This window comes from Marmota monax, unplaced genomic scaffold (assembly GCF_021218885.2).
Source record: "Marmota monax isolate L192 unplaced genomic scaffold, Marmota_monax_Labrador192_F-V1.1 WCK01_AAM20220418_F8-fsc00014, whole genome shotgun sequence".
In the NCBI taxonomy this organism is placed as follows: Eukaryota; Metazoa; Chordata; class Mammalia; order Rodentia; family Sciuridae; genus Marmota; species Marmota monax.
The window spans coordinates 20,972,062-20,992,989 of NW_026695222.1; the positions used below are offsets into that span (position 1 = coordinate 20,972,062).

General features: G+C 35.6%; 1 protein-coding gene across 1 annotated transcript in view; it reads left to right on the top strand.

The window, feature by feature from the left end:
* Top1 (DNA topoisomerase I) overlaps window positions 1-20,928 on the top strand; it is an 84,736-nt gene that overhangs the window by 32,727 nt on the left and 31,081 nt on the right. The window contains exons 3-8 of the mRNA XM_046433668.2: window positions 505-607; window positions 12,148-12,271; window positions 13,225-13,280; window positions 15,750-15,845; window positions 16,701-16,776; window positions 19,958-20,064. Of these exons, the coding sequence (XP_046289624.2) occupies window positions 505-607; window positions 12,148-12,271; window positions 13,225-13,280; window positions 15,750-15,845; window positions 16,701-16,776; window positions 19,958-20,064 (562 nt within the window). The remainder of the gene's footprint in view (window positions 1-504; window positions 608-12,147; window positions 12,272-13,224; window positions 13,281-15,749; window positions 15,846-16,700; window positions 16,777-19,957; window positions 20,065-20,928) is intronic.

A 20,928-nucleotide genomic window follows, 5' to 3' on the forward strand; every position in this document is an offset into this window, starting at 1 on the left:
AACACAGATAAATGTCAAAATCATGCTGAATGAAAAAAAATCAGGCACAATTTAAATCCTGTATGATTTCTTTCTCATGAAACTGTAGAAATGTAGACAAATCTAATCCATAGTGCTATCAGAATAGTGCTTATTTGGGGCTGATAGATGGGGACTGACTGGAAAGTGGGGGGTACAAGGAAAATTTATGGGGGTTAGAATCATTGTTTACAATCTATTCTTTTATCATTTATCATTTAGGCTTGGATTTAGGAAGAGGAGTGCCAAACTACTGTTTGTTTCACAGTAGAATAGCTCTTCTTCTCTCATCCCCCATAGGTCTTGCTTTTATAGGCAGTATTGAAGTGCCCTGTCTGGGCTTCCTTGTGAAATCTTTGCTTCTGGTGGAATGTGCTGTTATGGCTACCATGCCATTTGAATCCTGTTTCTTGACCAGCTTGTAAGGTAGGTGACCAGAAGATAGCTTATGACTCTTCTTAACTGACTCATCTTTTGTGGTTGCAGATTCTCATAAACACAAAGATAAACACAAAGATCGAGAACACCGGCATAAAGAGCACAAGAAGGACAAGGATAAGGACCGGGAAAAATCCAAGCATAGCAACAGGTAAGGGTTAAATCAGCAAGTCCCTCATCAGTTAGTAGTGGATTGACATAACTTTAGTGAAGGTTAATAGTATGGGTAGCAAAGACTTTTATTTGATCCTAGAATTGCTAAGAGGAGAGCTTTGATAATCAGGCATCACTTAGGGTGCCATTGTTTAGATCAAACAGATGAAGATGTATAAAGCAAATATGGTGAATTTTCAATATATACATCATTAAAAACCTAGTTTTTAAGATGTGGAGTCATTGTAACACATAATGGCTTTTAATCAGGTGTGCAGAGAGCTTGCCTTGATAATAGGTAACTGGATTAGAGACTTGTTCCCGTGCCCCCCACCCCCCTTTCTGTAGTTTCAAGGGATGCACATGAAAAATTCTTAACTAGCCAGGCCTGGTGGCGGTATGCCTCTGATCCCAGCAGCTCAGGAGACCGAGGCAGGATGATTGCTAGTTCAAAGCCGGCCTTAGCAATTTAGTGAGACTGTCCCAAAACAAAAAATGGGCTGGGAATGTAGCTCAATGGGTTCAAACCCTAGTACCAAAAACAAACAAAAATAAATTCTTAATCAGGGCTTCTATGGTCTGTGGGTCCCTGTAAAAGATTGAGCATGTGAGATTTTCTTTGAGAACTTTCTTGGCTTTCATTGGATTATCACAGGTTCAGACTTTTCATATGAATGAGACTCAATGATGCAGCTTTCTGGATCCAAGCCCCCCAAAGAGGTTTTTCTTCCATTTCTTGGTGTAGGAGGAAAGTGGTTAAATTCAGTCATTGAAAATGAGACTTGTCTTTCATTTTGACTTAAAAACAGTTGTTTGAGAAAGACTTATATATGGTAGTCCCTTAGTGGCACTACCTTTGTTAGGACAGAATGTAAAAAGATCCATCATTCATTGGAGCAAGTGTCTGCATTCTGGAGTCTTACAATTGCTTTGTTAGCTTGTCCAATTCTCTGTAGACAAGGTAAAGATCATTGTCTTTTCTTTTTAATGAAAAAGAAGTTCTTTATAAATCATTAAAATAACCAGATAACTTTCTAGTGGGGACATTTGAAGAAATTGACAAATCATCTGTCACCCCCACCACTCACTCATTTCTTACCACTTAATCATCTAGTTTCCATTTTCTTTACTTTATTAATTTGATGTCAAAAGTTGACTCCAGCTGGGTTTGGTGGCCCATGCCTGTAATCCCAGCAGCTTGGGAGGGTGAGGCAGGAGGATCACAAGTTCAAAGCCAGGCTCAGCAATTTAGCAAGACTCTGTCTGAAAAAAGAGAGTGTTGGGGTTGCAGGTCAGTGGTTGAAATCTGGGTCCAACCCTCAGTACAAAAAAAGAAAAGAAAAAGATTAAATCTGGTCAGTTCACATACATCTTTACTCTCCAGTTTACAATTGTCCAGCTCATTAATATCTACCAAAATAGATTTGGTAGCAAATAATATTGTCATGGATAAAGAAATTTATTGTATAATGATAAATAGGGACCAATTAATCAAGAGACTAACAATTATAAATGTTTACTAATACATATAAATATACAGTATATACAAAGCAAAAACTAATAGAACTGTGAAAAGAAATAGAAATTCATAGTCACAGTCAAAGATTTTACTACCTTTCTCAGTAATCATTAGTATAAATAGGAAATCATTAATGATATGGAAGAGTTGAATAATATCAAACAACTTGACCCATTTCGTAGTAACTACAAAGCTGTGTTGGTGTTATAATTGTCTATTTTCTTTTCTATATGTCCTACTGGCCTCAAAGATGCCGAGAGTTGGGCTGAGGATTTAGCTCAGTGGCAGAGTACTTACCTAGTATGTGTGAGGCACTGGGTTCAATCCTTGGCACTACATAAAAATAAACCAATAAGATAAAGGCATGCTGTGAATACACAACTACCAAAAAAAAATTTAAGATGTCGAGAATGGGTGTATTCTGTATTCATTTTACATCCTTACTGCTTAGAATGGTACCTTGTAGATAGGTGGTATTTACTACTGTATATTTATTGGATCAGTGAGTGGATGACTGATAAGTATACTAATTCCCATCTCCTTAGTCTCAGTTCTGTCTATAGGAGTTATTAGATCTCTTTGATCATCCCATTCTTTTTGAACAATTTTTTTGTGCTTGTAGTAAAATATACTAACAAAATTTTGTCATCTTATGTGGCATTAAATACATTCACAGAAATACTTAAGTACCACCACCCTTGTTTGTTTACTTTTTCAACATTCCAATCTCTTAATCATTCTACTAGAGAATAAGTACTTGTTCTCTCTATCCCATCCCAGTTTTTATTCTACTTTATGATTCTATGAATTTGCCTTTTCTAGGTACCTCATATAAATGAAATAATGATATTATTCAAGGTTTGTTCATGGTGTAACATAGCAGAATTTTATTACTGAATAACATCCCATTGTACATCTACGTAACATTTAAAAATCCATCTTCTGATGTATAGTTTGGTTGTTTCTACCTTTTGGATGTTGTGAATAATGCTGCTGTGAATTTTGGTGCTTAAGTATCTATTTGAGTCCCTTCTTTAAATTTTTGGGGGTATGTATCTAGGAGTAGAATTGTCACATGTCAAACAATTTTTGCCCTACCAGCCATGTTTACATTGTGCTAGTTGATGTGAGATGAGAACAAATAGTTTAAATTATCTTTGACCATAAAGGACTTCATCTGAGAGACATACTTTTTATAGATCATGCAAAGAAATGTTGATTTAAGGTTACTAGAAATCTATGTAAAATTCTTTAAAAAGAAAGTTTGGGCTAGGGATGTGGCCTAGAGGTAGAGCACTCGCCTAGCATGTGCAAGGTCCTGCGTTCAGTCCCCATCAGCACAAAAAAAGAGGTTAATACTTAAAACATTAGTTTTTTAAGTCTTCTAGTGCATGCTATTTTACCAACAGTAATGATTGTGGTAGGAGGCAAGGTAAGGTAAAAGTGACACAAAGGGTTTGGGGGACAAAAGTTTGGCCCTCCTATTTTACCAAAATCTCCTATTTTTTAAAAAAAACGGATATGGCCAGGCACTGTGACACACACTATAATCCCAGCAGCTTAGGAGGCTGAGGCAGGAAGATTGCAAGTTCAAAGCCAGCCTCAGCAATTTAGCAAAGCCCTAAGCAATTCAGTGAGACCCTGTCTCTAATTAAATTAAAAAGGGCTGGAGTTGTAGCTTGGTGGTTATGCATCCCTGGATTTGATCTTTGGTTCAAAGGGAAACCATAGAAATCAGTAAATATAAAAGGTCTTTGTGGGCTGGGGCTGTAACTCAGTGGCAGAGCACTTGCCTAGCATGTGTGAGGCACTGGGTTTGATCCTCAGCACCACATAAAAAAATAAATAGAGGCATACTGCCCATGTACAACTATTAAAAGAAAAAAAAAGTCTTCATGTACTGCTCTACAAATATGAGGAGATAATTTTACATCTATCAGAAGCATACTTTCCAAGATTACAGCATAGTTAAATGGAGGAATTTTTTTGTATGTACTTTTTTGAAAGGGGTACCTTTTAATACTTCTTTTTTTTTTTTTTTAATAGATAGAGAGAGGATTTTTTTAATATTTATTTTTTTTTAGTTTTCAGTGGACACAACATCTTTGTTTGTATGTGGTGCTGAGGATCGAACCCGGGCCGCACGCATGCCAGGCGAGCGCGCTACCGCTTGAGCCACATCCCCAGCCCACCTTTTAATACTTCTAATCAAAATAGTAAAGAACATAATAAATCATTTGCCAAGAGACATTGTGTAAACTGGCCTGAGTTTCTGTTTATATGTGACTATATCTAGTCCTAGATCTTTAATTCATATATGATTAAGTTTAAGGCAGTTTAACCAGATGATGGGTTATAAGTAAATTCTTCTAACACTGTATTTCTTGGCAACAAAGCAAATGTATTGGTTATATTCCAGTAAAATCCTGTACACTGGGTTCATTTTTAAGTAAATTTTTTTTATCTTTCTTAAATAGTTTTAGGTTTCTTCCTCAAGGATTGTTCCATCTCTTCTGAAATCCAGTATAATTAAGATTTAGCATGTCCTGGTCCAAAATGTTACTATTTATTCTGAATCTTTGCTGATCAAACCTGGCTAATTTTGTGGCTGTTACCTATCTATGATCACCTGTTACCCTGAGGAAACAAGTGTTTCTAATGTGTCTTTGTGTCCTATCCTTCTGTACTAGATGTTAATACCAATCATTTGTCATCAGACTATACTTAGGAGCCAAGTCCAAGAGGCATGCTACTTTATTATATAGACTTGGAGTGTCTGCAAACAGCAGAGTAGTCTTCTATCTTGTGGGACTCTCAACCCATCCTTCAGGAGATCTCATCTTATTCATTTGTTTTTCTTTTTATTGTCCTCACTTAAGGTACAAAATAAGGGAACAGAAATTAAAGGTCATTTCATCTTGTCTCTTCGGGTGGATAGGAGTCTGAGGATGTGTGCAAAGTCACTCAGCAATGTGGTAACAGAATGAGGAGAGCTCAGGGCTCCTGTGTTCCCATTACATTGTTTCTTTGGGGGGTGCAGGGCCGGAGAAAGGCAAACAAAAAATTCCCTCCCTAATGAAAGTCACCTGTGTAAGCGAACTGTTCAAATACAAGCACTGCTCTTCTTGTCTGCATGTCATAGGTAGCTTAGATTTTAAAATGTTACATCTTAGGCACCAGCTTTGTATTTGGATCCCAAATCCTTGAAACTCACATTAACAAAATACTATTAAGAGCAAATTGGATAAGGTTCTTGATTTTTAGAAAATAAAGAGAATATCATATGAGAAATGAGATTCCTCCTTCTAGTTTGTGACTCTGCATTTCATGCCAGTTTTAAATCTGGCACATGGACTGGAGTGACAAAATTTGTGGAAAGCCAAGGAAGACAGAAAACTACTGCTGTGAAGTAGCAAGGGAAGTACTTTTCCAGCCATATTGGCAGTGCCAATCTATAATGTCATTGTGAGAAACATCTGAGAGTAGGAATGCATTTGGCTTCTGCTTTCCTTTCAGTTCTAAATCCTACCTGAATTAGCATTGAGAAAATGTAAGACTTTAGGAAAATGTGCTTGAATCAAGCATTCAATTCTCAGATTGTATGGTGTTTTGTGTGTGTGTGTGTGTTTTTTTTTTTTTTTTTTTTAAGCAATCACATGTGAAAGATGGATTTCTTTTCTTTTTTGGTACTGGAGAGCTTTATCATTGAGCCCTTTTTACTCCAGCCCTTTTTAATTTTTTATTTTGAGACAGGGTGTTGGTAATTTGATTAGGCTGGCCTCAACTTGGGATCCTTCTGCCTCAGCCTCCTGAATAGCAGGAATTACAGGCATGTACCATCATTTCCAGTTCTCTTTTTGCTGAAGTCCTTCCTTTATCTATACATTTATTTCTATATCAACTTGTCTGGAGGAAGAGAACAGTTAACTGATAGTTGGAAAGGTTGGGTAGTTTAAAAATTAGGAATTTGAGAACTATTCCCATTGATATCAGAGTCAGAGTAATATAAAATTGAAATAAAAAAGTCCAGGTTTTTTTCATTTATAAGCTATGTGTCCTAATCCAAGGTCTTCAACTTATGTGTCTCATTTTCCATTTTGATCAAGTGTTGGTAACAATACATGCTTTGTCAAACTTTGAGGTTTTTTTGTGTATATGATAACTCATTGGAAACTATAACAACTAAATAAATAATTAGGATAATGATGGTGATGAATATGATTACTTATTACATATAGAATATCTTGAGCTGTCAATTTTAGTTGTTGACTCTTAATAGTTAATTATTGATAGCATCTCATTTAGAGACATGATATTTTCAATTATTTTTAGCTGCCTTATAATGAACTATAATCATTGTTTCTAAGATTTCATGGTAGAGACAGCCTAATTTGAAAGATGATTAAGATGATTATTGAAAGATGGTTAAGATCTTGACAAAGGAAGGATATGGCTAGAAAGAGGTGCTTTCTACATGGTGATGAAAGCATAAATGGGGGCTAGGTGTATAGCTTAGTAGTAACCTGGCATGTGCAAGGACATGGATTCTGCCCCCAGCATCACAAGGACAAAAGCATAAACAAAACATGGAAGCATTATAGTGTGCTTCGTTTTGGGAGGAATCCAGTTAGGTGCATGCCTGGATTATTACACAGGATGGGATGGTAGAAAATGAGGGCCACAAAAGTGGCTTGAGGTAAAACTATTAAAAACTGTTTAAACAAGTTGGAACTTGATTCTGAAGGGAGCAAGAAGCCATTGGGAATAGTTGAGAAATGGGGATATAGGATGCAGGAAAAGGTATCTGTCTTGGATAATCTTTTTACTCTTATTAATAAAGACCAGAAACTTAGGTAAAGGAGTTCTGAAAATATTTGGTTTTGGTATCTTTAGTCACATCCTTTTGTCCTCTCCAAAGGATTAAATAATTTCCAAAAATCTGTTCTACTTGAACTTTTAACAATTCCATATATATGGTAGTACTCATCCAGAATTTCACTTTCTGTAGTTTTGTTTTCCCTACATCACCTAAAGTCCAAAAGTAGAAAGTTCACAAATAAACAATTCATAAGTTTTAAATTGTGTACCATATTAATTCAGTACCAAGATTTGATTGACCCCTTTGTCTGGCATATCCACATTATATAATATACCCACCTGTTAGTCATTTAGTAGTAGTCTTACTTATTCTCAGATCACCTGTCACCATATTTCTGTGCTTGTGCTCATATAACCCTTATTTTACTTAGTAATAGCCCCAAAGTATAAAAATATTGATGCTGGCAATTAGGATATTCTAAAGAGAAGTTGTAAAGTGCTTCCCTAAAGTCAGATGTGAAAAATAAAGAAAAGGGCGAAAAAAGTCATATGCTGACATCTATGGCAAATTATTGTCATTTGTAAGTGCCAATTCGTATTTGAGTGATGTATTCTTAGATGATTTGGTATTCTAGCACTTGGTGCTATTCTTCTATCTCCTAAGCACTTATATTGATGATAGTGGACTAGATGGCTTCCTATAGCCAGCTTTCTAGCTTCCCAGAATATCAGGTTCAGGGGTTTCTATTTTTTTTTTTTTTAAAGAAACAGTAAGTGCTTTCCCAGAGCAGAGAGGAAATACTTTTCCTTCCTGGCTTTCTACCACTACCTCCTACTTCCCCTTTCTCTTACCCTCCTGCCTGTATACCTTAGAAAAACACTCGTTGATTTTCTGTTGTTTGCTTAGCTCCCAGAATCACAAACCAAAGCACTCGACATTGTCATTTTAAAAATAGTATGTTCCGGGGCTAGGATTGTGGCTCAGCGGTAGAGCACTCGCCTAGCACCAGCGGGACCCGGGTTCGATCCTCAGTACCACATAAAAATAAAGGCATTGTGTTGTGTCCATCTACACTTGAAAAATAAATTTAAAAAAATACTTTAATGTAGCCTTTATTTAAAAAAAAACAGTATGTTACTTTTCCCCTACATTGTTATTATTACTACTACTATTAATGGAATTTAGCTGATTGAAGCATAAACACTCTGGAAAGGTGACTTTGAATCTATTATGATTATTGTTATTATTTTTTGCAGTGCTGGGGATGAAACCCAGGGCCATGTGCATGCTTAAGTAGGCAGTCTACAACTGAGTTACATCCTCAGCCCTCCATTTGTTCTGTTTAACATTGACTTTTGCTTGCTAGTGTGGTGGAATCTTATTCTCAGACAGACAAAAGCCAAGCAGTAAGACTTTGTGAGTACCTCATGTGTGTGTGGTAAATTCCTATTTTATTCAATTAAAAGTACTTAAAAAAAAAAAAAAGACTTGATCAACACATGAATTTTTCTCTTGCACTGGTCAGAATTTCCATCATCTCATTTAGTGGAAGGTGCAGTCCTTTAAGCCAGAATGAAAGTCAGACTAGTCTTAAATCTGTTGGAAAAAGACAGTGTTATAAAATCTCAAATAATGAGTCAGCTCAGCTGACCCCATGTTGGCTTCATTTTCTGCTACTAGCTAAATCTGGCTTCTGGCTTTCATGATGTTACCTAAGGCATGATTCTGAATCACAATACTTTGTTCCCTAGTGCTTTTACTACTTTTTTCAGGCACATTCCTAAGAAAGATGGGCAGGGGAGCTTGCTATTTGCCAGCACTCCTGCCAGTGTAGGGTTATATATGAGGGGTTGGGCTCTTGGATTCTTTGCTTTGTTTCTGGAATGGTGACAGGAATAACATCTGACAAGTATAGATAATTCAGAGACATGGTGGGGCTCCATAAACCCAAATTTCTAATAATTCCTAGTGGAACTGCTCTGTACCATTGAACTGTTCTTAACCTTGAATCATCTGAGCTCACCTAGTGTAAAAATCCAAACCTGCTTGCTTGCTTCCTTTTTTTTTTTTTTTTAATCAAAACAGTTGAGAATAGAGGAGAATCCGTTCCTTTGGAAAATCAAATTGATAGCTCTATCCCATTTTGGTCTTTGTGATTAATTATGACCTGCAAAGGGGATTACTAATGTAGTAGGAAGCTTGGATTTTCTGTATAGATTTCCCTTTGTTTAACAAGCAGAAGAAGTATCAGTTGATTACTTTTGGCTTCCTTGAGTGGCCTGAGTACTGTCTTGTTGCTTTGTCATTTGTGGATTCCTTTTCTCTGATCTCTCTTTTGGTATGACAATGAATAGCAAAACTGAAAACTGGAGGAATATCTGTCTTCTCATAGGTGCCTATGCTGTGATTGTCAAAAGTCCAGTTTTTTAGTCAAATAGACTGAAAAAGAACAAGGGGTAGTAGAATTTGTAAAGGAAGATGGAGCCTGGAACATTCTTGAATTTATATCCCTGAATGAACCATTTATATTTTCATGGGAAGCAATTACAAGGAATTAATACTTGCAAGTATCTAAGATATTTATTCTAGAAAGTTTATGATGAAATAAAGATAACAGTCTGAATATATCAAATCAGATTCATCATGCATTTCTAATACCATTCTATCTTAAGTGATAGCTACCAGTTTGGTCTGGTGGAAATGTAATGGTATCAGTGTAGTGGAAGGTGCTCTGAACTTGGAAATACTAATTTTAAATTTCAACTTTGAATAACCTTTTAACCCCTGTTTCCTTTGTTTGTAAATTAGTATCCCGGGGGTAATAAAACCTACCTCACAGAAATATTTTAAGAATTGAATGAAATAGTGGATGTGAAAATATCAAGTATAATGCTTGTTTAAAGAACAGGATTTTTGCCCCCATACTTTGGAGTGATGAGAATATTCATTCATCATGATAAATGTAATTTCCAGATTTCTTCCTTATAGGTTAAAACTTCCATAAATGAGTATGGGATGTTCTTATAATTGAGGCTCTTAAAAAAGCTGTAGTGTTTTTGTAACAGAGTAGTAAATTCAAACATTTTCTGGTAATCTCAACTGTGTAGTACCTATGATTACATATGTGTTAATTCCTAAAGAATCATTTCTAAGCCTTGCTGTTTCACTGTTCATTCTAAAACTGGTGAAATTAATAAGAACAGGTAAACAAGAATATTAATCCAAATATAAGCCATTTTTTCCAAATAAATAAAAAAATTAAATTGATTAAAACATTGGGTTTTGGGTAGAAACATTATGAGAACACATTGAGTAGAGTTATGTCATACTAATGCATAGAAAAAACAGCATAGTGGAGTACTTGGTCACTGTGCCTCCAAAATTCTTTACCCTCATTAGTTAAAAAGAAAATGTGGCACCTAAAAATAACAGCCTAATGAGAGTAATATAGCAGGAAAAATATGTAAACGAGGGAAAGTAGACTTAGGTTGGTTTTTTTTTTTAATCTGTGCCAGTACCTGGACCTTTCCCTAAACCTGTGGTCCTGTTTTTTTTTTTTTTTTGCTAGTACTCTCACCCTGCTGGCTTGATTTTTTTTTAAAAGTTTCTGCGTATTTATAACCTATAAATGCCTATCTTGAGTTGCAGCTGCTGTGTGCACAGAGATGTGTGTGAGAACAGATATTCCCTATTCTGGGTTGTGGCTAACTGGATGCCATCATTTATTTCTCCTGTTTTAGTCTTCTGCATAGACAAGTATTCATGTAAAACAGACCTCTTTAGAGTAGACTTTATGGGATGAGTGTAGCCTCATTAGAGCTCATTGCCAGTAAAGTCTGTTTTACCTGTGCTGAGGTGCTAAGTGTGGGATGGGAAAGGCAAGAACTTGATATTCATTCATCATGATGAATGTAGTTTAGACTCCCCAATTTAGAGAACTTGAATTTGAGCTCCCTTTTGTTTACTTGTGAAGTACATTAATGCATTGAGCCAAAGCTTCTTTACTGTTAGTCTAGTGCACTGAAGAAAGCAGTCATCTACAGTGTTCTGTCACCTTAAACTATGACTTGTGATTTTTTTTCTTCTTGCTGTTTTTTATCCACATGCATGTTTTTATATAGGTATGGTCATTTTATGTAGTACTCTTCCATCTATGTCATACATGTATATGTGTAGTAATCCCAAATTATACTATATTAATTATATAATTTGATATCAGTTTCCCCTTGTTTATTATTTAGGTTGTATTCAATTTCTTGGGTTTTTTTTTGTTTTGTTTTTTTGTCTTTTTGTTGTTGTTGTTGTTATGGGGAACACCAAAATGAACATTTTGTGTAACATTATTTCCCTAAGAAAAATTTTCAGAAGCTAGATCATGGCATAAAAAGTTATGGTCATTTTAATGGCTTTTGCCTTGTAATGTCGTATTTTGCTTTCCAAAGGAGCAATGCCTTTTTACAGTGCTAAGAGGTGTAAGACCACACACTCCTTTAAAAGTAAGCCTTTTTTAGCATTTAGCACAGAACTTGCTCTTGTTTTCAGATGGCATTTCTTCTGATTATGAGGAAAGAATAAAACAGATTTATAAGTAACATCTAGAAGTGACTAACTTTTCCTAGTAAAAGCTAAAAAGAAACATTTACTGTGTTAGCCTGCTCATTGCACAAAACCCTTAATTGCCATATATATGATATATCTCAAGCATGGCACAGAGCCATTCAAATGCATTTTTGGTGAGTTGATTTTAACCCCTCACATCAAATATGAATGCTTTAGAACAGGCAGCTTGCTATGTATTCTTAATCAGCTCTATTAAAATGCCTTGGTGTACTTAGAGTAACTGTGTTTCTGTTTGCTTCCTTTGCCTCATTACAAAAACAAAAAATTCAAACAAGAAAAGCTGATACAGTGAAGAGCCCCTGTTTAAACCTTTTTTTGAGGTTTGATTCTTTTATTTTATAGTTGTAGTTGGACACAATACCTTTTTATTTATTTATCTTTATGTGGTGCTGAGGATGGAACCCAGGGCCTCATATGCGCTCTACCACTGAGCCACAACCCCAGCCCCGATGTCTTTTTCTTTAAAACATTATAAATTTCTAAGGTTTGTGCTATCTTAGGAGATCTTATGAGTTGATCGTGTGAAATGAACCCTGTGGTCCTTACTCTGGTCTAACCCTTTGTATCTTATTTTTCGCAGTGAACATAAAGATTCTGAAAAGAAACACAAAGAGAAGGAAAAAACCAAACACAAAGATGGGAGCTCAGAAAAGCACAAGGACAAACATAAAGACAGAGACAAGGAAAAACGAAAGGAGGAAAAGGTATAGAATTTTCCAGTGGGGGGAAAAGTGTGGGCTGAACTTTAATGATACCTTCATTACATAGTAAGCTTTCTTAGCTTTGGATTGAAAAGGTACCTGTCAAGAGACTATAGGGCCAACCTGTCTCAAATTATGAAAATTTCTTTGTAAAAATAATCAATCCATGCATGGTATCACATGCCTATTATCCCAGCAACTCAGGAGGCTGAGGCAGGAGGATTACAAGTTTAAAGCCAGCCCCAGTGACTTAGCAAGACCCTGCCTCAAAATAAAAGTTTAAAAAGTGGCTGGGATGTGGATCAGTGGTTAAATGCCCTGGGTTCAGTCTTCAGTAAACATGCCCCCTCATTTCTCTACATTGTAAATTTGGACACTGCAATATAGGGAACATAGAACACGTCTTCCTTTTTACCCAGTTTTCCTGTTCCCATCCTTCTCAGAGGCATCCACTATACTCTGATTGTTTATTTTCCTTCTAGAGATTTTGTGTGTTTGTGTGCGTGCGCACATCCCTTTGCGTATGTATGAAGATTTTTGAAAATGTCTAAGAAGGGGGAAATGAGTATACTTTGCCTAAAATCAGAGAAGGCAGGAAACAGACGATTCGATTTGGTTTGGTATTGGTTTTCTCTCTGTACTACCAAGGGCAAATCCTTCATCAGTGAAATATGTTTATTGGGGAAAAGAGACCTGCCATTATATTTAAAGATAAAAAAAAATGCCATTTTGAAGGGAAACCTTTCTTAGTCTGTTAGACAGTTTCATCCAGAAGAATTAGGAAAAACAAGTCTTGGGAAAATGTCAGGACCTTTAATTCTCCTATTCAGTTTTGCTAACAAGAAGAGCCAACTTAGGATCAAGGTGCCCCAATAGTTGATGCTAAGTATTCTCAAATAAGAGGTTTTTTATCAGTTAATCCTTTTAAAGCACTAGTCTGTTGTTTTACCTTTCAGATTAGAGCCTCTGGAGACGCCAAAATAAAGAAGGAGAAGGAAAATGGCTTCTCTAGGTAAGACTCCTTTGCTGTCTTGGCTTCCCTTTTCCTACGTGACCATCAAGCCACCTGTCCATGTGGTAATGTTGTCTGAGCTTGTCCCAAAGATACCAACCTGGCCACCTTGGTGGTTCTTAGGAAATGAACAGTGAGAAGACTTGGTCTAAGCCAACTTGAGAGCATTTCTAGAATACCAGTTAGACTGACCAGCACATTTTAGATAAGGTTATTTTGAGTGGAGACAGTTGACATGAAGAAAATTTTGAAAATTTATATATAATATGCATATTGATTTGTAGTATGTTTACAAGACAACTTCACTACTTGGTTCCAGAATATTTTCATCACTCTAAAAAGAATCTTCTTAGTAGTAACTACGGAGTTTTCTGAAAAATTACCTACCCTTGAATTCCTCCATCGAAAAATTCAATCATATATTGAAGCTTACTTGATCTGGTTTTTTAGGGATAGATATAGGTTTGGTAGAAATATATCATTTTCTAGAAGGAAAGGAAAGTGTGCACATTCTAGAGATCACTTTTTATATATTTCTGCCTTTATTGTGTTGTACACATTGGCCTCAACTCCTTAAAATAAGCCCAAAAGACCCTTCTAGTTTAAAATTCAAAACGAACAACTCCTTTTATGATGATGTATTCTCATACTCTCCACTGAATAACAGAGTGGATTTGTTAGATATTGTTAGAGGTGTTTTTATATTATTGACTAGGACAGAAAATTTGCTTTCTTGAGACTGAGTTTTCAGTTTTCTTAAATAAGTTTTTGAAAATTTTGCCATGTACTCCAGGCCCTTAGTAGATAAGAAGTGGATGCCCTCTGCAGGCATGTTTTGTAACTGTTCTAGAAATTCAAAACAATAAAAGTTAGGAAATATCTGAGCTGTAGGCTTCCGTAGGAACTCTTGATTTCTTGGAAGAAATAGCTGTGTCTCAGAGTGGCTTATCTTTGCCAAGAGACTGCCTAGGACTTTTACTGAAGTATGAATAGATTCTCTGGACTTACTATGTAGTCAAAACTTCATTTTCAGACTTTCAGGATTAGAAGGTTAAAACACCCTTCTTCTAGGCTTCTGTCTCTGTATTCACCTAGTTGGACTGCTTTTTGCATTGTGTTTGTGTCTGTAGAGAGTCCAGAGTTCTCACTAGAAAGAAGTTTTCTGGTTAGTTTGATGATTCAGGCTTAGAAACCCTTCCCACATGTTTCTAACTTCGCCCACAATCATCCTAGAATCTGGTGTTTACTTAATTAGTTGGGTAAGTGGCAGTGTTTCTTACCTTCTGGACCCTTGGAGCTTTTGTCAGTTATTGGGGTAGGAAGGGGAATAGCTGTAGAAGTGAGGAGTGTGTTAAAATAAGGAGAGCTAATTTCTTTAAATACTCAAATTCTGTCACAACCAAAGGGATCCAGTATACTTTTGGGGGGAGGGGGAAAATTGTCTTCTTAAAAATCTATGAATATGCTTTATAACTGAGTCTGGATGTTCATTCCTTAGTCCCATTCTTTTATAGATGGTGGCTTTTCCTAGAGAGGCCATTTGCTGAACTAAAGACAGTGAGATTCTGCAGGATGTGCCTAACCATGGAGGAATAATTTCCAGGACACTGAGTCCTGGTTTCTTTGAGGTTTATTTATTTTTTTAAAAAAATTGTTCCTTCTTCTTTTTGGCTGAAGATAAAAATTGTCTAACAGGATCATCTTTTTTTTTTTAATTTTTTTTTTACATTCAGAAGGTTGAAATCTTAACAAAAACAGTGGTATTTTTTCTTATATTAATAAGCATTTTTCTAAGTAAAACCTAAGCAGGTTGAGAATAGATTGGATAGAGAATGGCTTCAGTTTGGTTTGGGCCTTCTCATTTATATAGCACTCTCCCTGCTTTATAATTTTGTCAGCTTTGTTGTGTTTTCATGTAATTGGATATACATATACATTACTGCCAGATTTGGGGGACTTTAAGATGCCAAGCTGGGGTAACCAATTTTTATTTCTTTCCTTATATTTAAAGCTCCATTTTAGCTTTTGATGTGCTAGAGCAATCAGTTCAGGTCATTTGTGATATCAGATACATAGTGGATCCCTTATGTAAGTTGAAAAAAATTAGATTTATTCCATTGGTAGTTTTGACGCTACTGGCAAAGATACCTAAAATATAATGGAAAAGAATATTGACTTGCAATAGGGAGTCCTCATCCTGAATCCTGATACGATTGATTCTTCCATAAAATGAGAACAAGACCACCTACAACACTAGATTATAGTGAGAATTAAATGAGAAGAGGTACTTATAGAAAATAATTTTTCTTATGTACGTTGGTATCCTTATATTAGCTTCTTTTCAGTGAGATGATGAATGTGTACTTTGGGTTTTTTATTTTTTGTTTTAATACTGCTTTGTATTATTTAATGTATTGTAAGTGTTCTAGCCCCCAATAACTAGCTTTTTTGTTTGTTTGTTGTTACTAGCCCACCACGAATTAAAGATGAACCCGAGGATGATGGCTATTTTGCTTCTCCTAAAGAGGACATAAAGCCATTAAAGAGACCTCGAGATGAGGATGAGTGAGTATTTCTCCATGCTTTGACTTTTGATGTGTGGGAGGTGTTTAGTGAAATTAACTTTGTTTCTGAAAACAAAATGGAGTGTTTAAAAGAGTAAATTTGGTGTATGTCTATAATATACAGAGAAACTATATATTACTCGTTTGAATTTGCAAGTAATGGGCTGGGTAACTGATTTCTCTTGAAATTATGAGAGTTAAGAGTTTGATAAGCAAATAAGGGATATTTAAATTATTTAAGTCACTCTATCATCACCTTTCTGCCACAGATAAAGAAATTTCTCCTAGGGGTTATACCTTTCAGTAAATTCTAAATGAAGTTTCAGTGTATAGACATTTAATAAAACTCCTGTCACTTAAAAATAGTTATTTAAAGCTTACATATATCTACTTCCCAGATTTATTCAAATTAAATTCTAGTTTACTATGCTCTAAGAATCTGCAAAGGATTTATGATAGGAAGTGGGTGAAATGGGAGAAGAAACATACTTAGCAAACCCATTTATATTCATTTGATACAGAATTTTGTTCCAGCAAGTTATTGCTAGAGGCAGCCATTGTGCTATGCATTTAGTTCCCAGATTTATTTGTTACCGTGGGGTCTATTTCTTATATGTATTCTACCACCCCATTTCATTCCCAGGCCTGTGTATCATATAAGTTGTTTCTTTTATTCTGTAATTATTGATCCTTGGTCTGGCCTTCTTTACCCTCTCTATTCCTGAAGAATGCCTAGTCAAGAGTAACAGCAGTCACCTGCAGTGGAGGCTTCCAAGAGTTTGGAGGTCCCAATCCCGTGGGTGAGAACTCCTGAGTTATAATTACATTAACTGCATATTCTTGTTCTCCTTTCTAGTGCTGATTATAAACCTAAGAAAATCAAAACAGAAGATATCAAGAAGGAGAAGAAACGAAAACCTGAGGAAGAAGAGGTTAGTAAGGAGTCTACTTAGGCCTTTTGGGGATTGATTTTGGAAGTGGGCATTTTCCATAAAACAACTTCTGAAGGTAAATGAGTTGTAGGAATTTATTGGTGTAGTGGTGACATTAGGAAAAAAATTTCACATGTAAGTGGTGGCTGTGGCTTTGTTTGTGTTGACCTCTGAGTCGGCAAACCTTCTGAGCCCCCAAAGTATCTTAACCAGAATCTGCAGATTCTGCTGTTTGTCTTCCTTGTATATCCACCTGTAATTAGGCTGCCAAACCAATATTTTTAGAGAAATTAATACATCTTCAAATATACATAGGAAATGTTCATAAGAAACCACATTTTGGCTTACAAACCTGAAGAATTTTCCCCAAGAATTTTTTTAGTGTCTCTTATGTCTAACAAAGCTTGCTCTTTACTCTGAGTAACTATCCCTTTGAAGTCTTTTTAATAGGTTTGGATGTAGGATAAAATCCAAGTTCTTGACCACAGTTTCCCTCAGTCTGGCCCTTGTAACTTGTGCCTAGTTTCATCTTATTCTTGAGCTCACCTTGTTCTAGCTACACTGGCCTTCTTTGTTTCTTTTCCATACCAAATTCTTCTGTGCTTTAGAGCTTTATGTAGCACTTGTTGTTCCTTCTGTCTGGAGCACACATGCTCTCCTCCCTTCTTTCTTCTGGCTTATACCCTTCCTTAAAAAATCTCAGTTCAGTTCAAGTACTTTTCCAGGAAATCTATTTGATGCTTGTGGTGGATATAAAATACAATAATTTGGTTTCTCCTTTTGACACTTCTGATTTCTTGTATTAAAAAGTTATTAGGAAGTAATTAAAGAACAGAAATTCACAGAGGTTTTAAACTGTATTCTCCCAAGAAAAGGGTTTGTGTGAGTTCTTAGCCTGTAGGCGTCATATGAGATTAGCTGCTGTTGGGCAAAATGGGTTCACAAGCATGAGGTGGATAGCTTGAAGTACCAGATAATGATAGTAAGGGCACCAAGTCTTAAGAACATAATTTATCATCTTAGTAAATATAATTAAATGAAATAGATGCTTACTATGTGCCAGGTACTATTTTGCATGCTTTACATATGTATTATTTTATTTTATTCTTACAACTATAAGAGGTGCAAAGCCCTACTGATTTGGCAGATGTAGAAAATGAGGAATAGAGAGGTTGAATTGATTGCCAGAGGTCACATAGCTGCTAAGTGGTAATACCATGATTTGATCACTTGCTGATTCCAGAGCCAGCACACTAGCTGCTGTGCAGAACTGCTGATCTCTCCATAAGGAGAGAGAAGAGAGGTCTTTAATGGAATCATTAAATTTAAAAAATATTGATGAGTTAGCTTAAGTCTTCGAAAATCAGGTTCTGAATTTAGAAAATTTAGAAAACTACAGTTTTTCTATTTATTAGTCTGTTCTTGGCAGAAGTTCAAGTTAATGAGAACCAATTCAGGTAATTGAGAGTAAAATGATGAGTAATGATTATGGTAGCCAGTTGTTTTACTTTCGTGTAAATAATCAGTAGAAACCAGTCAAAAGAAAAGTAAAGCTTGAGCTGTTCATGCATTCTCTTGCTTTTGTTTAATTGTGCTTATGCAAAATAATAACTTTTCTCTGAATTTGTTAAACCACCTGGAAAAAGGAATGGTTAACTTCTTTTTGTTGTTTAGCAGCCTTATAAGAAGGAAAAAAAAAAAAGCAGGCTAAAGGACTGTGTGAATTAAAGCCCAGTCTTAATGTGGCAGGGACCCAGATGGCAGAATCTGTCATTTAACCTTACTTGCCGGCTGAGGGGGTTTTGTTGTTGTTGTTGTTGTGTTTCTGGGAATTGTTCTGAAGTCTCCCAGTGACTGCTTATCACAATTTGAGACTTGAAAATATGAGCCAGTTGTTTCCTGATGGGACCATCTGCGTACTTGTTTAGAAGCTGTTCAGAAAATGTCTTAACTGGAAAACATTTCCCTTTCCTGTAGTATGTTCAGCCTAAAGAGTAAACATTATCTGAATTAAAGTGATCCTTTAGTACCTTTTCCTCCCACACATTTTTACACGTTTATATTTCCCACGCCTGGGTTAAATATGTGTAGTACTACAGTTTTCCCCTTACCTTTACCCTAAAAGGCATTTGCTTGTAGACCTTAAGTTTATCGCTGTCCTGATTGCCATCCTGTCATGTAGTCCCTAGAATGTTTATTCTGGTCCTTACCATGAATCACATTCTATTATTTTTCTCATAAACTTGGGCTTTTGTTGTGGTCAGTCATAGCTGTATGACCTTTATCAAGTGGCATAACCCTCTGTTTCAAAGTTTTTTTAGACAAGTCTTTCCAGTTCTGCCATTCTGTAATTGATTTTAACATTGTTCAAAACCACTTTCCATTGCTGTATAAAACTTGTTGAGTAAAAAGTTAAATTATGTCAAATGGGTAGGACAAAGGAAAATATTCTAGAGTTTAGGTTCTATTGAGTGGGACCATCACCTGTTGAGTATCATACTTTTGTCTAGGTGTGTGTTTTGAGAGTTGTCTTCCTTTATTGGTGAGTTGCACTCAAACGTAGGTTTGATGCTCTTTTATTATTCTATCATGATCAGCCCATATATCTTTATAGTTTAAAGAAGAGCCATAAAGAAATAGCACCATAAGAAGCAGTACTTATTTTTGAACCTCCAAAATATTTGTGTATACAAGCAGTAAGGATAGAAAATATTCCCCCAATGAATTGGAATTTCCTTCAAAATTGAATACTAAATATCTAATGCATGGCCTCCTATACCCATTATTTGATTGTATTCCAAAAGATTATAAGATATGTGGATTTAAAGATAAGTGAGGAAGTAAATTTGGAAAGTATACTACACTAGGGTTACTTTCTATAGCCGTGCTTTTCCAAACTCCCGTGAGGTTTAAAAATATGTTTTCCCAGGCTCTTCCCCTGCAGAATGAGTATTTTTTAACTACTTTCCTGTATTTGTCAGGGAGTTTTGGGAAGTAACTGCTCCATTATGAAGTACCAATAAATTTTTCTTCATCTGTCAAGAGAGAGGATTGGAAATCAGATCCTCTCTGGTTCTGATATTCTATGATTATAGTTTTTCTTCCTAATGGCTCCCAAAAACTGCTTCTGGAAGTGTGATCAGTTCTTATTTAAGTGCTTTCTCACCATATTTCTTTGTAGGATGGTAAATTGAAAAAACCCAAGAATAAAGATAAAGATAAAAAAGTTCCTGAGCCAGATAACAAGAAAAAGAAGCCGAAGAAAGAAGAGGAGCAGAAGTGGAAATGGTAACCTCTCAGTGCTGGGTTAAAATATCAGGGCTTTTATTGCACAACCTAATTAAGAAAGAGTGTTGAGTTATTAAAGGTGACATTCTGACATTTGGGGGGAATACTTAAAAGAATTCTCCAGAATATCATCTGAAGTAAGTTGTCCAGGTTCTAGTGAAGTCATTAACTAGCTTGGAAATTGTTTGATTTCAAAACTAGATTCTACTCATTGAACCTAATGGACTGTAGGAGTAGCCTATATATTAATAGGAACTTAGCACATGAACAAAGTGCAAATGCATTTATTTATTTATTTTAAATTAAACTTAATTTTTCACTGATACTTAAAAACATATTAGTGGATAACATGATGCTTTCATACATGTATACATTGTATGACATTTAAATCGGGTTAAACAAATCTAAAATTGTTTCCTTTGGGTAGGAACTTTCAATATATTTTTTTCCCCCTAGCTTTTTGAAGTTACAGTTCATTGTTGGTATTGCAAACGCTCATTTTAATGATAGGGAAAGGATGTGTTATTCTATAAATCATATTGGAAAAACTGCCTGTTCATTAAAACAATAACAAAGGAAACATCCACAAGAAAACCTGGAATAATATTTGTATAATTGTAGAATAGTGAAGCTCTTTGGAAGTAGAGATGTAGAACATAACTAGAGCCATAAAGAAATTATTTATAAATTTGATACATCAAAATTGAAATTTTCCATGTGACAAACAGCTTCATGACATTTAAAAAAAAGGAATATATTTGTAATGCAAAGGTGTGATATTTCTAATGTGAAAAAAGACATTTCTAATGGGAAAAAGGACGAGCTCTTTTAAGAGAAATATAAAGAGAATAGCCAGTTTATAAA